The sequence below is a fragment of the Camellia sinensis genome, chromosome 14 (assembly GCF_055761805.1).
Source record: "Camellia sinensis isolate YWXY chromosome 14, ASM5576180v1, whole genome shotgun sequence".
Lineage (NCBI taxonomy): Eukaryota > Viridiplantae > Streptophyta > Magnoliopsida > Ericales > Theaceae > Camellia > Camellia sinensis.
This window is the reverse complement of record NC_138974.1, coordinates 70,976,604-70,990,157: the sequence shown is the minus strand read 5'-3', so window position 1 is coordinate 70,990,157 and position 13,554 is coordinate 70,976,604. Positions and strand designations below refer to the sequence as shown.

General features: G+C 40.7%; 1 protein-coding gene across 3 annotated transcripts; it reads right to left on the bottom strand.

Moving 5' to 3' along the window:
* Positions 1 to 10,076: 10,076 nt before the first annotated feature.
* LOC114301474 (TOX high mobility group box protein, putative (DUF1635)) lies at positions 10,077 to 12,702 on the bottom strand. 3 transcript variants are annotated; one of them, XM_028246421.2, is made up of 2 exons: positions 12,226 to 12,702; positions 10,077 to 11,122 (listed from the first exon to the last, which is right to left on the bottom strand). In XM_028246421.2, the coding sequence occupies exons 1-2, from the start codon at positions 12,259 to 12,261 to the stop codon at positions 10,199 to 10,201; spliced, it is 960 nt and encodes a 319-aa protein (XP_028102222.2). In that variant the 5' UTR covers positions 12,262 to 12,702; the 3' UTR covers positions 10,077 to 10,198. The 3 variants fall into 3 exon arrangements, with proteins under 3 accessions (XP_028102222.2, XP_028102225.2, XP_028102224.2); XM_028246424.2 differs by lacking the exon at positions 12,226 to 12,702 and adding an exon at positions 11,860 to 11,916; XM_028246423.2 differs by lacking the exon at positions 12,226 to 12,702 and adding an exon at positions 11,236 to 11,380.
* Positions 12,703 to 13,554: the final 852 nt, after the last annotated feature.

Sequence of the window (13,554 nt, the reverse complement as noted above, 5' to 3'; positions counted from 1 at the left end):
CGGTTTAACTTCAACTTGTAAATTTTTCACAAATTTCAACAAGTGTTAAACATGTTCTCGGTTTAACTTCAACTTGTAAATTTTTCACAAATTTCAACAAGTGTTAAACATGACCTTAGTTTAACTTCAACTTGTAAACTCAAGTTTCAACAAGTGTTAAACATGTCCTCGGTTTAACTTCAACTTGTAAATTTTTCACAAATTTCAACAAGTGTTAAACATGATCTCGGTTTAACTTTCAACTTGTAAACTCAAGTTTCAACAAGCGTTAAACTAATTTTAGTTTGTAAATTCTTCCTTTTCCAGGAACCATTTTCCAACTCCCTGCCCCCTAATATGAACTTAAGTTCCACTTGGATTCTCATTATGTAGTATTTCATAAACATCGTCAATTATCTTATCAATCATAAGTGTAGAAAAATCAAGCTAAAATTTTATTTATTACTTCGGCAAATAACAAAGAACAAGAAAGTCTAATGATAGAAAAATTTCAGATTGCAAGTATTCCAGGGCCTTGGCAACTCCTTGCCTTCATTATCTTCAAGCCGATATGTCCCATTGCCCAATACCGAGATGATTCTATAGGGTCCCTCCCAATTCGGGCCAAGCTTGCCCTCTCTGGGATCCTTCTTGTTGCCGACGACTTTTCTCAAGATGAGGTCACCGACTTGAAACTCCCTCGCGCTGATCTTCTTATTATAAGCTGTGGTAAGCTGTTGCTGGTATGCCGCCAGCTGAATTGCAGCTCTCTCCCTTCTTTCTTCTAGTAGATCCAGATCTCGGGCCAATAATACATCATTAGTCCCATTCTCTACTCCCTGGGTTCTGATCCCTGGGATGCTGACTTCTAGAGGAATGACTGCTTCTATGCCATAAGCCATGGCAAATAGGGATTCCCCAGTTGATCTTCTCGGCGTAGTCCGATATGCCCATAGTACACTTGGCAGTTCATCCACCCACTTTCCCTTTGCTACTTGTAGCCTCTTCTTAATCTCATCCAAGATGACTTTGTTGGATGCTTCTGCTTGTCCATTGTTTTGAGGAAAACTTGGGGTGAAAAAATAATTCTTGATTTTGAATTTTGCACATAAGCTCTTGATTAGCTTACTGTCAAACTGTGTTCCATTGTCTGAAACTAGTGCTCTTGGGATCCCAAACCTGGTGATGATGTTCTTCCATATGAAGCTTTTCACATCCACGTCTCGAATCTTGGCAAGGGGTTCAGCTTCTATCCACTTGGTGAAGTAATCTGTTGCTACCAGCAGGTACTTCCTTTGCCCAGTTGCTTGGGGCAGTTTTCCAATGAGATTCATGCCCCACTGGGCAAACGGCCAATGACTGGATACTGGGTTTAGGTCTACTGCTGGTTGATGTATCAGAGGTGCAAACCTTTGGTACTTTTCACACTTCTTGACATAGGCTTCTGCATCTTTCTGCATATAGGGCCACCAATATCCCTAGGTAATGGCCCTATGAGCAAGTGATCTGCCCCCAGCGTGGCTTCCACATATTCCTTCATGTATTTCGTACAAAAAAATTTCAACTTGTGAAGGATGTACACACCTCAAAAGGGGTCCAATGAAGGATCTTCTGTAGAGATGTCCCTCTGCTGTCAGACTGAATCTTGCCGATTTCAATTTGATCTTGTGTGCCTCTTTGTGATCATTTGGCAGTTTTCCTTCTTTCAGGAATGCTGTTATTGCGTCCATCCAGCTTAGTTCCATGTCCACACACATTGCTTCACGCTTTGTGGTCAGTGGTTCGATGCTCGGGCCCGACAAGTAGTCAACCATTATCGTCCTTGCCTTTCTAGTTTGTGTTGCACTAGCCAGGTTGGCCAGGGCATTGGCGTGCTTATTATCATCTCGGCAAATCTGCTGTAGCCAAAAATTCTGAAACAGGGCCATCAATCTGCCGACCTCCTTCACATAGGCCGACATCCTTTCGTCTCGGGCTACGAACTCGCCTGTTGTCTGGTTAACTATAAGCTAAGAGTCATAGAAGACTATCACCTCATTTGCTTTTACTGCTACTGCCAGTTTTAGTCCTAGAATCAGTGCTTCATACTCTACTTCATTGTTGGAGGCCTTGAACCCCAAACGAATGGATTGTTCTAGTATCTGTCCATCTGGAGATACCAGTACTACTCTTGCCCCCGCTCCTTGTCGGTTTGAACTCCCATCAACAAATAGTCGAAAGGATTCGCCGATGTAAATGCTGCAGGGCCTGAGTTTTTCTTTTTTCCTTTGTTCTGTTGCCCTCGGTTGGGCTCCTTTTTGCTCGCTTGGACATCGTTCAGCTTGGCTCAACGGAGCCCGATGTACGATGGCTCCTGGCGTGAACTCGGCCAAGACTTGGCCTTTGATTGCTGTTCTGGGTCTGTACTCCAGGTCATACTGGCCCAAGGCCACTGTTCACCTGGCTATTCTACCTGTTAGATCTCCTTGCTGTAACAAGGACTTCAAAGGATGTTCAGTTAGCACCACAATTTTGTGGGCTTGAAAGTAATGATTCAGCTTCTTTGAAGCCATTACTAAGGCCAGCGTTAACTTCTCCAAGGGTAAATACTTGGTTTCTGCATCAGCCAGGGTTTTACTTACATAGTAAACAGCCATTTGTTCTCCTTTTTCTTCTTGGATTACCACTGCGCTTACCGCATGTTCCGAAACTGCTAAGTACAGGAACAGCTCCTCTTTAGGTTCTAGATTTGAGATAACTGGAGTCGTGGTCAAATACTTCTTCAAGTCAGCTAAGGCGACTTCGCACTTTTCTGTCCATAAGAAGTTTGTGGCCTTCTTCACTAAGTTGAAAAAAGGTTTGCACTTGTCAGAACTTCTGCTTATGAACCTATTCAAGGCTGCAGCCCTTTCCGTCAACATCTGTACTTGCTTTGCCGATGTTGGGCTTTTCAGTTCTAGGATGGCCTTAATTTGATCTGGGCTGGCCTCAATGCCCCTTCTGGTCACCAAGTATCATAAGAACTTACCAGATCCAACTTCAAATGCGCATTTCGATGCATTGAGTCAGAGCCGATATGTTTTTAGGATGTCAAAGACTGCCTTTAAGTCTTCCAGATGGTCCTTAGGTTCCCTGGTCTTCACGACCATGTCATCGATGTATGCCTTCACTGTTCGGCCAATTAGGTGTCTGAACATATTGGTTACCAATCTCTGGTAAGTTGTTCCTGTATTTTTCAACCCAAAAGGTATCACTCTGTAGCAATACAGCCCATTTGGGGTGATAAACGCAGTCTTCTCCTTGTCTGGGAGTACATGGCTATCTGATGGTACCCCTTGTAGGCATCCAGGAAACTAATCCTTCCATGCCCTGAAGTGGCATTCACCAATTGGTCAATCTTGGGTAAAGGAAAACTGTCTTTGGGACAGGCCTTGTTTAGGCTGGTAAAGTTCACGCAGACCCTCCATTTACCATTCTTTTTCTTTACCACCACTGTGTTTGATAGCCATGTCCGGTAATTTACCTCTCGAATGGCTCTGGCCTCCAGAAGTCTGTCCACTTCTTCTTCTACTGCCTCAACATGCATCAACGTCGGTCTTCTTGCCCGTTGGATTACAGGTTTGGCCGACCTGTCTACGTTTAGTTTATGGCAAGTGACCTCGGGGTCAATGCCTGGCATTTCGTAAGGCGTCCAGGCAAACACTTCAATGTTTGCTCTTAAGAAAGCTTCCAGTTCTTTTTTCTCTTCTTCGGCTAAGCCCGAGCCGAGAAGGAAAAAGTGTTCTTCGTCTCCCTGCTGGACAAGGATTTTCTTTAGGGCTTCTTCACTCTTCTCGGTTGGCTCTTTGCCAACGTCCTCGTCTTCGATCTCTGCCATTTCTGGTTCTCGTATGCTGCAGGTGGATTTTATTACTGCCATGGAGCAGTTCTTTGCCTGCAGTTGATCCCCTCTGACCTCCTCTATCCCATGCTCTGCTGAGAACCGCAATAGCTAGTGCAATGTTGAGGGAACAGCCCCCATTGCATGCAACCATGCCCTTCCTAGGATAGCATTGTAAGGGAAGGGTGTGTCGATTATGGTGAACTTCGTCTTTATCTTCTTGGAGCCAGCTTGCACCTCCAAGCTTGCTCCTCCCAGTGGCCATGTCGGCGTTCCATTGAACCCGACCATTGGGCCATTGGATTGCTCCATATCGTCTGGGTGAAGACCAAGCTCCTTATGACACCTGGCATACATGATGTCACAAGAGCTGCCTTGGTCGATTAAGATGCGCTTCAGTTGGCACTCCCCAACCTGGAGGGATACTACCAAGGCATCATTGTGCGGATGTTGGACCATCTCCAGGTCGGCTTCAGTAAAGGACACCATTGGTCCCTGGCACTCCTCAGCCCGAGGTCTTTTCTGTCGGACCTGGTACACATGCTGCAAGTGCTTTACCTTCTGGGTCTCTCCCCGAATTTCGTTTTCGTTGACCTTCGAGTGAATTACATTAATTACTCGAGATCTGCCTGCCTGCAATTGTTGTTCTAGGGGAGATGGAGCCGCTGGTGCCTGAGGCAGTCTTGCCTGCTCTTCCCTCATCCTGGCTTCATCTACAAGGTCCCTCAAATGGCCTTGCCTTACCAGGTCTTCTAGGTGTGACTTCAGGGCTCTACAACCCTGAGTCAGATGCCCATCTTCATTATGGTAAGCACAATGCTTTCCAAGGCTTCTTCCCATAAACTCTTCTGGTACCCTTGTTGGTGCTCTGAAATAGGGTTGGGTTCGAATTTTATCCAGGACCTTGTGAATTGGGATTCGAAATACAGTTGTGACTGCCTGTGCGGTCCTCAGTCCTATCTCTTGTTTGTTGGATCCGTTGTTACTTCGGCCTCGCTTCGGCAAGCCATTTCCTTTCTTTTGCTTTATCGCCTTAATCCCTGGCGTGTCCTCCTCGGCTCTGGCGTATTTCTCAATTCTGGCCATGAGCTCCTCCATGCTTTTTGGCAATGTCTTCACCAATGACTTTCGTAGTGCACAATCATCTTTTAGGCCTTTCTTAAAAGACACGACCGCCACCTCTTGGTTGCATTCGGATATTTGGTTGAACACCTTATAATACCTTTTTGCGTAGGCTCTAAGGCCTTCATCCTCACTGATTCTCAGAGCCATCAGGGCATCTACCCTTAATGGCTGTAGTTTGTTTGTCACGAACCTGGCTACGAACATCTCGGCCAGGCCTTCCCAGGTCTTCACACTTCCTTTTGGCAATTTGTGAAACCAATTCGATTCAATTTCCCCAAAGGATGAGGGGAACACCTTGCAAAGTAACGACTCGTTCCCAGTGTACAATGCCATCGAGTTTAGGTATAAACCGACGTGAAAGTTGGGGTCCGACTTACCATCGTATATCTGGAACCTTGACATACTGAATTTTTTCGAGGCCTCAAATTTGTCCAACTCCACCGAGAACGATGTTCTCAGCTTAACAGGGGAAGTTACCTCGGTATTTTGTTGCTTCCTCTTGAGGTAATCTCTCAAGTCCTCTTTGGTCCACCCAGGAGCTCGGTTATCTCCTGACTTCAGCCTTTTAGGCGCACTACTCTCAGTTTCGTTGTGAGCCCTCTTCGACTTTTCTCCATCAGTTGCATCGAAGCACAACTCCTACCTTTGAACATGCCGATGTTCTTTGGGGTCTGCTTCCTTGGTGCGATGTGTCCTTCGAGATTCTTCCTTTCTCTCCTCTCCTCTCCCAACCTCCCTTGAAGGCCAGTGAGAGTGTTTTTCGCTCCTGGTGTGTTGGGGGGCTACAGGGATTGTTTTCTGCCTTCCCTTCTAGGCATTGACCGCTGGAATCGGCGTGTCCTGCAGCAGGAACGGTGGCTGCATGACGTTATTTTGTATCATGAAATTAACGACCGATTGCAGGTCCGCCAATTTGTTTGCTATTCCCTTCATCTCGTCGTCCCTCCACAGACATCTATCTTTCCATACCTGGAGGTCATCCTCGTTATAATACCCACTCCGGTCCGATTTCTTTGGTACGCCACCTTCCTGGCCGACGTCATTTCCTCCGTGATTCTTATCACAAGTCTCTTCATTGCAGTTGTCTTCTTCGACGTCAGGGTCAGTATGTTTCCCACTCTCAATAGGAGTGTCGTTCCCAACCTTCTCTTTCTGTCCGTTGTTGGCCATCTATTCTCCTTTCTTTCCCACAGACGGCGCCAAATTGTGTGTGTCAACTTCCGACCACACTGCCAAATTAGTACTTAGATGGAGAGCACTGGAAGAATAGACTAAGCTTGAACGACCTACAACAAAAAGAAGAGATTCCGGTGGTGGTTCATCCACCCGGGGGCACTCCGACGATCAAGTCAGTTATCTCTCAAAGATAGCCAAAGTGCTTCATTCACTATTTTGAATATAAATTGCGTACCTTAGACACATTGGGGATGCCTCTCTTTTATAGCCAACTCAATCCTAGTCCCAATAGAAACCTAGCTTCAATGGACTTCAGCTCAGTGCTTATCTTGGACTCTCCAATAGATAAAGATAAACTCCCTAAAAGCTTTATCCTTATCCAGGCTAAGGTCCTTTCTCATTCTAGGACTCTTGTCCTTTATTCGGTTATCCCAGACTCCGATATCTTCAGAGATAACCTCAGCTTAGCCGAGATGATCTCGGCGTCATGACCAAGACACGTGGCACCTCGGCTAACACGTCGGCGCCACCTTGGCCACGTGTTGGTACTCAGAAAATATATCCCCACAATGAAAATGGTGATGCATAGAGTTGATGTCTTTTTTTTCCATAAAGCAGGCAAAAAATTGATTGTGGTAGCTAGGGGTGAGCAGCGGATATACCGATCCGCCAAAACCGACCGAACCGAACCAATCCGCCACATTTTGGACGGATGCGTGATGACAAGCGGACGGTTACGGATTGATTTTCTCCAATCCGCCAATCTGCGCGGACGAATGGTGGATTTGAGATTCCTTTGGTCGCAACCGAACCGCCAAACCGCGAGCACCCCTAGTAATTTATAAGACTGTGTGTTTTCAGTTTGTTTAAATATATTCTATTTGTGTTTTCAATTAAAAAAAGAGTTTAAATATTCTGTTGAAAAAAATTTTTCAACTTGAATATCTTTTTTGAATTGAAAAAAATAAACATATTATTTATATATATCTTTTGGTTTATAAATCTATCTCTGAAAATAATAACAAGAAAATATGATATATGCTGGTTGGTTTTTATTTTCAAAAAAAGATATAGATGTAACAATACAAAGACATACAATCTCTACTACTGCTCTGTTCATGATTTTGATAGTTTGAATTGTTTTTATATTTTAAGAACCACATATTGTAATAATTTATGTGGATGAGGCATACTGTGATTGTAGTATCTGGATGAGGCATGCAGTGATTGTGATATTCTAAAGTTTCAAACTTTCTTGCTTTGGATGCGGCATGCAGTAATTGTAATATTTTTTTAAGTCATTGACTGTAATACTTTTTTTTTTTTAGGAAGTGCACAAGTTGAATTATGTTGAAAATTTATAAAATTTTAAACCGCTAAACCAATTCCCATCTATCCGCCAAACTGCCAATCCGCTCAATCCACATCCGCCGGATTGGCGGACGGATGCGGATTGATTTTCTCCAATCCGCCAATCTGGCGGACGGATGACGGATTGGAGGTTCCGTGGCCGCAACCGACCCGCGCCCACCTCTAGTGACAGCTCAGCAGCAGTTCCAATGACAAGAGACAACTCTCCAATGTTTGCTTGGGGGATTTGGGGAAGAATTTGAAAAGGGAAAGGGAAAAAGAAAAGGGATGTAAAACTAGGTGAAATATAAGTATATTTTATTCACATTTTACCTACATTTTCCATTTCCCTTTTCAAATCCCTCATTAAATCCCCTCACCAAACTCAACATTACTGCTAAGGTGAACCAAAAATGGCAGGCACTGCCCATGTTTGTTTCCATGGATTACATTAGACTTATTTAGCTTCAGGACTAATAATCTTTGGATTACAAATTCTTTTGGATTACATATCTTATCTATGTTTGGACTGTCCCTTAAGTAGGATTCGCACGAGGGGTATATAGTAGAATCTCATCCTATCCCATGTAATGACTACATTTCATCTCATGGGTCGTTCTTTTCTCCCATATTATGATCATTTATTGGTACTGTTTTGGATTTAAAAATAAAAATAAATAAATAAAAACCGCGAGAAGATTATATAAAAATGGCAACTTAAAGAGTTGTGAAGGCCTTTGCATTCATCATTCTGCTTTATGGATATATAGTAGATTTGCAAAATCCTAAAGAACTCTGCTTTTCCAGAGTGCCTTGTATGGTTGTCAAAGAGTTTGAAGATGTTTTGGTATGATAAAATCATACTGAGAACTTAAAATAGACATTTAAGGTTGGTGATAAATTTAAGGATTAACAAATGCATATACTGCCAACTGGGCTCTTAATATTCAAATGGAAAGAATTTCTCTCTTCTTTTTTAACTAAAATAGATTTACTGCCAAAGAATCTGTCAACGAATTTGAAACTTCTGTTTTCCTGATCGAACACTTGATGACAATGTAACTCTTCACTTTAAATTGTTGCAATTCTTTGTCCTGTCCAAAACATGTGTTTTTGAAAGAAATTTGTTTCACATAGATAAAATTTACATTTTTTTCTTTATTAATTCCCATTTTGTGGAAAATTCAATTTGCAAAGTTCAACAAACTTTGTTTGCTAGAAAAAGCTTTGAAATTGGAAGCAACACTGAATTTACAACAGATAAATCAAGGCTGGATGTTTTAATTGAAGCATTCAATTCTTTACCAAAACCAATAAAATGCTCTTTCTCCCTCAACATAAAATTCTATGTTATTTCTATTAAACAAAATAGGCTGTTTGATACGACTCTGAAGCTTCGAAATAGATAATCGTTTCTGTCATGTAAGCTATCTCAACAAATTTAGAGAATCATCATCAATCAATCATTTGTGCATTCGCTTGAAAACAAAAAGTCAACACCTAATGGGCAAATCTTTCTGTGGTGGGTAAAAATCAAATCATTTAAGTTGCGGCGGTGATGCGGGGGAGATGGCTCGATTCTTAACCTGAAAAACACTTGGATAAAGGTAAAGGGGGTGCCTGGAGCAGCCTGGGGACCCTCCGATGCCTAAGTTAGTGACAAAGTTAGACAAAAGTGTAGGATTATCTTAGTGAGGTTCAGGTAGAAGTGTTTGCATACTTCTATTGTGCTGTTTACTGCCACTTTTATAGCTTGCTCCTACTAACCGTTGTTGGCTGTTAGGCTTTTCTCCACTCCTCACATCAGCCCCTTTTCCTTATGGATTGTGCTCCACCAGGTGCGGATTTCTAGGAGTTAGTTGAGCCTAAAATAAAAGGATGTGGGTTGAGTGGGTTTGTGCCCTTCTTGGGCGCTCTTTCTTCTGCCTCTTTTTTGTCCTAAAACTTCTCTGGCCTAGTCTGGACCTGGGCTATCACGCTAGACTAAAACAATTCTGGGCTGATTTTCCATCTTGCTGGCGAGGTTGCCTTCCTGCTGTCAGCCCAGAAATTCCAGTCCTGCCTTATGTTGACTCGTTTTTTGCCTTCCACACTTTCAATGGAGCATAGCGACCGTTTCTGGAAACAGCAGCAGTAGTCAAAATTTCCAGCAATCACATCTCGTTTTTGGCAAGAGGAAAGTTGATTTCTCTTCATAGAAACAAACACTGCCAATTTTCTCCTCTTTTTTTTTGTCCTCTTTGGATATATCTTCTTAGCACCTAATACAGACAGCAAACTGAGTAGGTCTGCTTGCACTATTTTCTTTCCAAATTTAACAGCTTCCCTCCATACATGTCATGGCCCACTCCGCTCCAAGGTTGCTTATTCCTCTAGCAATGTTTTTTTTTTTTTTTATATAAAAAATAAATAAAAATTTTAACAAAATTTGATTTGAAAATTCCATTGAAACTGTTTGAGCCTTAAAGCCCTGTGTATGTTTCATTCTTCAAAGGATCACAAAACTTCTGTGGAATTTTATTTTTGTTTAATTTTTCAGCAAGATTTCATTACGAAATATAATAACAATGGTGAAAAGGAAACGGAATTTTGAAAAAGAAAGTTAAATAGCTATGTCATTCAAACCAGAAGACTATCCCATTTACACCATCAATCACCAATTTACATGCAAAAAAAAAAAAAAAAACAAGCATAGTATCATTCATGGCTTCAATGGAATCTTTGTCGCTTGCCTGCTGGAATGTAGTAGTTGTTAGCATTCGCACCTTCAGGTATCAATCGCCCACTGCCCAAACACGAACCAGAAGCTCCACTAGCAAAATTCAACATAGACGTTGTTGACAACATTTCAGAAGAGCCACAAGACATCTCAATATATGACGTTGAGTTCGGTGGTTTTGGCACACGGCTTGGATTTGCAGCTGGTTTTTGAGTGACAATTTCAGCATCAAACCCTCCTATGGAAACAGGTGGAATATGAAATGTTTGAAGAGGAGGAGGATTACGCCACCGAGGAAGCGGCCCAGCAACCAGAAGAGTCTGAAGAAGGGTCCCTGCCTCAAGAACAGCTTGTAAGAGTTTCCCTTTCTGAGGCAGAGCTTTTCCCTTCACAATACTATCAATTACCAAAGAACCCTGATCAATTTTAGGTGTTCCTGAAGAGACTGGGTTGCTTGAGACAATGCCAGTATAGTCCTGAACAAAGGGCTGGTTTACAAATGCCATGTTACTTGAATCAGACATGTTTATGGTAGAGAGCTCGGGGGATGAGACAGCATCAAAGAAGGACTCAACTGGAGAAGAACCGTGGGACTGGTAGTTGTATGCATCAGAGAGGCTGTTTGATTCGGTTATGCTTGAGTTGGCTTTGGTGGGTTTGATGAGAGGGCTCTCGGGTTGGAACTGAGGCGGAGGTGTGAAGAATTCAGTGGAGGCAGTGGGAGGTATGACCTTGTTTAGTAGTTTCTGAAGATTGTCTCTTGCTTCGTCTCTTTCTTGGCAAGCCATCTTTAGAAGCTGCAACATTTGCTTCATACATTCTTTGTTTTTTCTCATCTCCTCGTTTGCTTCTGATTTCACTGATTCCAGTTCAAGAATGGTACACAGAAGCTTCTGCTTCAATTCATCAAGGTTCTGCAAATCCAGACAAATTCAATGAGAGAGAGAGAGAATAATTCACAACAAACAAAATCCTAATAAAATGAAATCTACGAGATGCACATAGCATCAAAAATAAGAACACGTACTTCAAAATATAACATGAATTACTGGTTAAAATTTTCTTTCTCGACTCCTGTCCAGTAATTACTTGGTAAATATGGGACGAAATGACTTATATATGTACAGAGGTTAGTTGGGGAAAAACCCCAAACACTCGGTGAGCAAAAAAAAAAACTGTTTCAAAATCATTACATGAACAATAAATTCAAAGTTAGGAGGAACAGTACAATCCCAACACAAAAGAACACATAGTCAAACCATGCTCTACTTTATTGAATTAAAAACTATGAGGAGAAAAATGAGTTAACACCATTGGATTCCAACCTCAAAGAACTAAAATGGGCATAGGGTTCTTTTAATGATTACTTCATGAAATATCATGTGTTTCAATCAATAACACCCCCCCCCCCCCCCAAAAAAAAAAAAAAAAAAAAAAAAAAAAGATTCCAACTTAGAAGTCTTAAAGGAGACATGTTTCTTTACAGAGGAGGGGGGGCAAGAAATTCACCTCTTTACCAAACAAAACCAACAGAGAATTGACATCATAGTCACTAAAGTAGTGAAATTATATAAGGTTTTGTATGTGAACAAGACATGCGAAGACATTCTAAGTTAACAAACTTTGACAAGATTGCAGGACATGGAAATACATTTGTGTAGAAGAATGTAGCAAATTCATCCAGATTTCCTCATACCAGCATTCAAAAAGCTGTTTAAAAAAGTAAAAAACAAGTAATAAACTTGAAGTCAATTAAGAGAAGACCAAAACCAGTTACAAAATTCAATTGACTCGACATAAAGAAACTGAAATTCCAACCAAAAAGATGATTCTACAGAAAGGGGAAAGGAAAAAAAAATCCAAGCAAAATCTTGAAATGAATACAAGTATACAGTAGGAGAATCTGTACATTGAAAGAAAGCTCAAATGGAGAACCAAACAAGTACACCAATTAACAGTACCCAGAAGAGAATGAACTAAAAAGACTGACAAAATCGAGAAATGAAGAGTGACCCACCTCTTGATAACTCCATAAAGAAGACATATCTTCCATTTCTCTCTCTTTCTTTCTCTCTCTGTCTCAATTCTGTGAGAAAAAGGAGCAAATGCAGAGCAATTAGGGGAGTTTGGAAAGAGGAGGGTAGTGAGTCATTTATAGAACGAAGGTCTCAATACAAGACAAACAGAGACAGAGCAATGGCTTTCCCACAAACTTCCAAAATTTTAATAAGGAAGGCTCAAAACCTTCCAATTATAAAAATTAAATTAACAAAAATAAAAATAAAATTAAAACCCTCTCTCTCTCACTGTAAAAAACTGAAATGCATTTTGGAATTGCCTCCCACTATTTTAGGGACTCTGTCTCTTGCTATAAAAACATCACACTCTATGCTTTTCTCTGTTTCTCTCTCTCTCTCTGCTCTCTCACATGGTGGTCAATTACTAAATCCAGTTAGATTTTCCTAATATGCCTTGACAATGAAACGGTTGTTTTCTTTTTCTGTAGGTGAATATATATATAAGAAAAACACTGTTGTTTACGCGGTTTTATTTGTTAGAAAAAGTGTTGTTTCCTAAAATACCCTTAGGACCTTTTGGTTTGATTTGAAGTCTCCTTTCGGCGTCATTGGCTAGAGGGGCAAAACTAGGATCCATCATGAGCCATGGTATCTCATGATTTTATTAGGTGAACAAGAATAAAAAATTGATGATTATTACTGTTAAATCATTTGGTCCAATGATACATGTTTTCCTTAGGCAAAGCCTATATGTCCAAAAAAATGTTTCAGAAAAAAAACCCTAGAACAAAGGGAATTGGAGTTGCCATTGTGAGTGCAGTCGATAGGGTTTATTTTGAAATCTATTTTGATAATTTGAATTGCTCAATTTTTAAAATATATCAAGTAAAATGTATTTATAAAAAATTAAATTGATCGCATATTAATAACTCTTTCATTGAATTACATTTGTATTTAAAAAATAAATGATAAATATAATTTCAAGTATCTAATCTTTTTGATATGGTTATTTTTTAGCATACATCACATCCACCCTGTGTGTATATGGTACGAGAATAAGTCATGAATTTTATTATTAAAATTTTTTATGAAAAAGGGTTGAACTAATAACGCTAACCACCTAATTCAAATTTTACCAATTAAAATTAACCTTATTAGTTCTAGATTTTACCTAAGTCATAATATTTCAAGTTGATTAATTTGTAATGAACATTTTCATTGTTTTTAGTCACTTCAAAATTCTCTCTCTGCAATAGTACTTTTCATTTTAAAATTTTTTATTTCATTTAAAAGAAGTGGTATGTCTATAATAGTTTGGCCGATGGTAT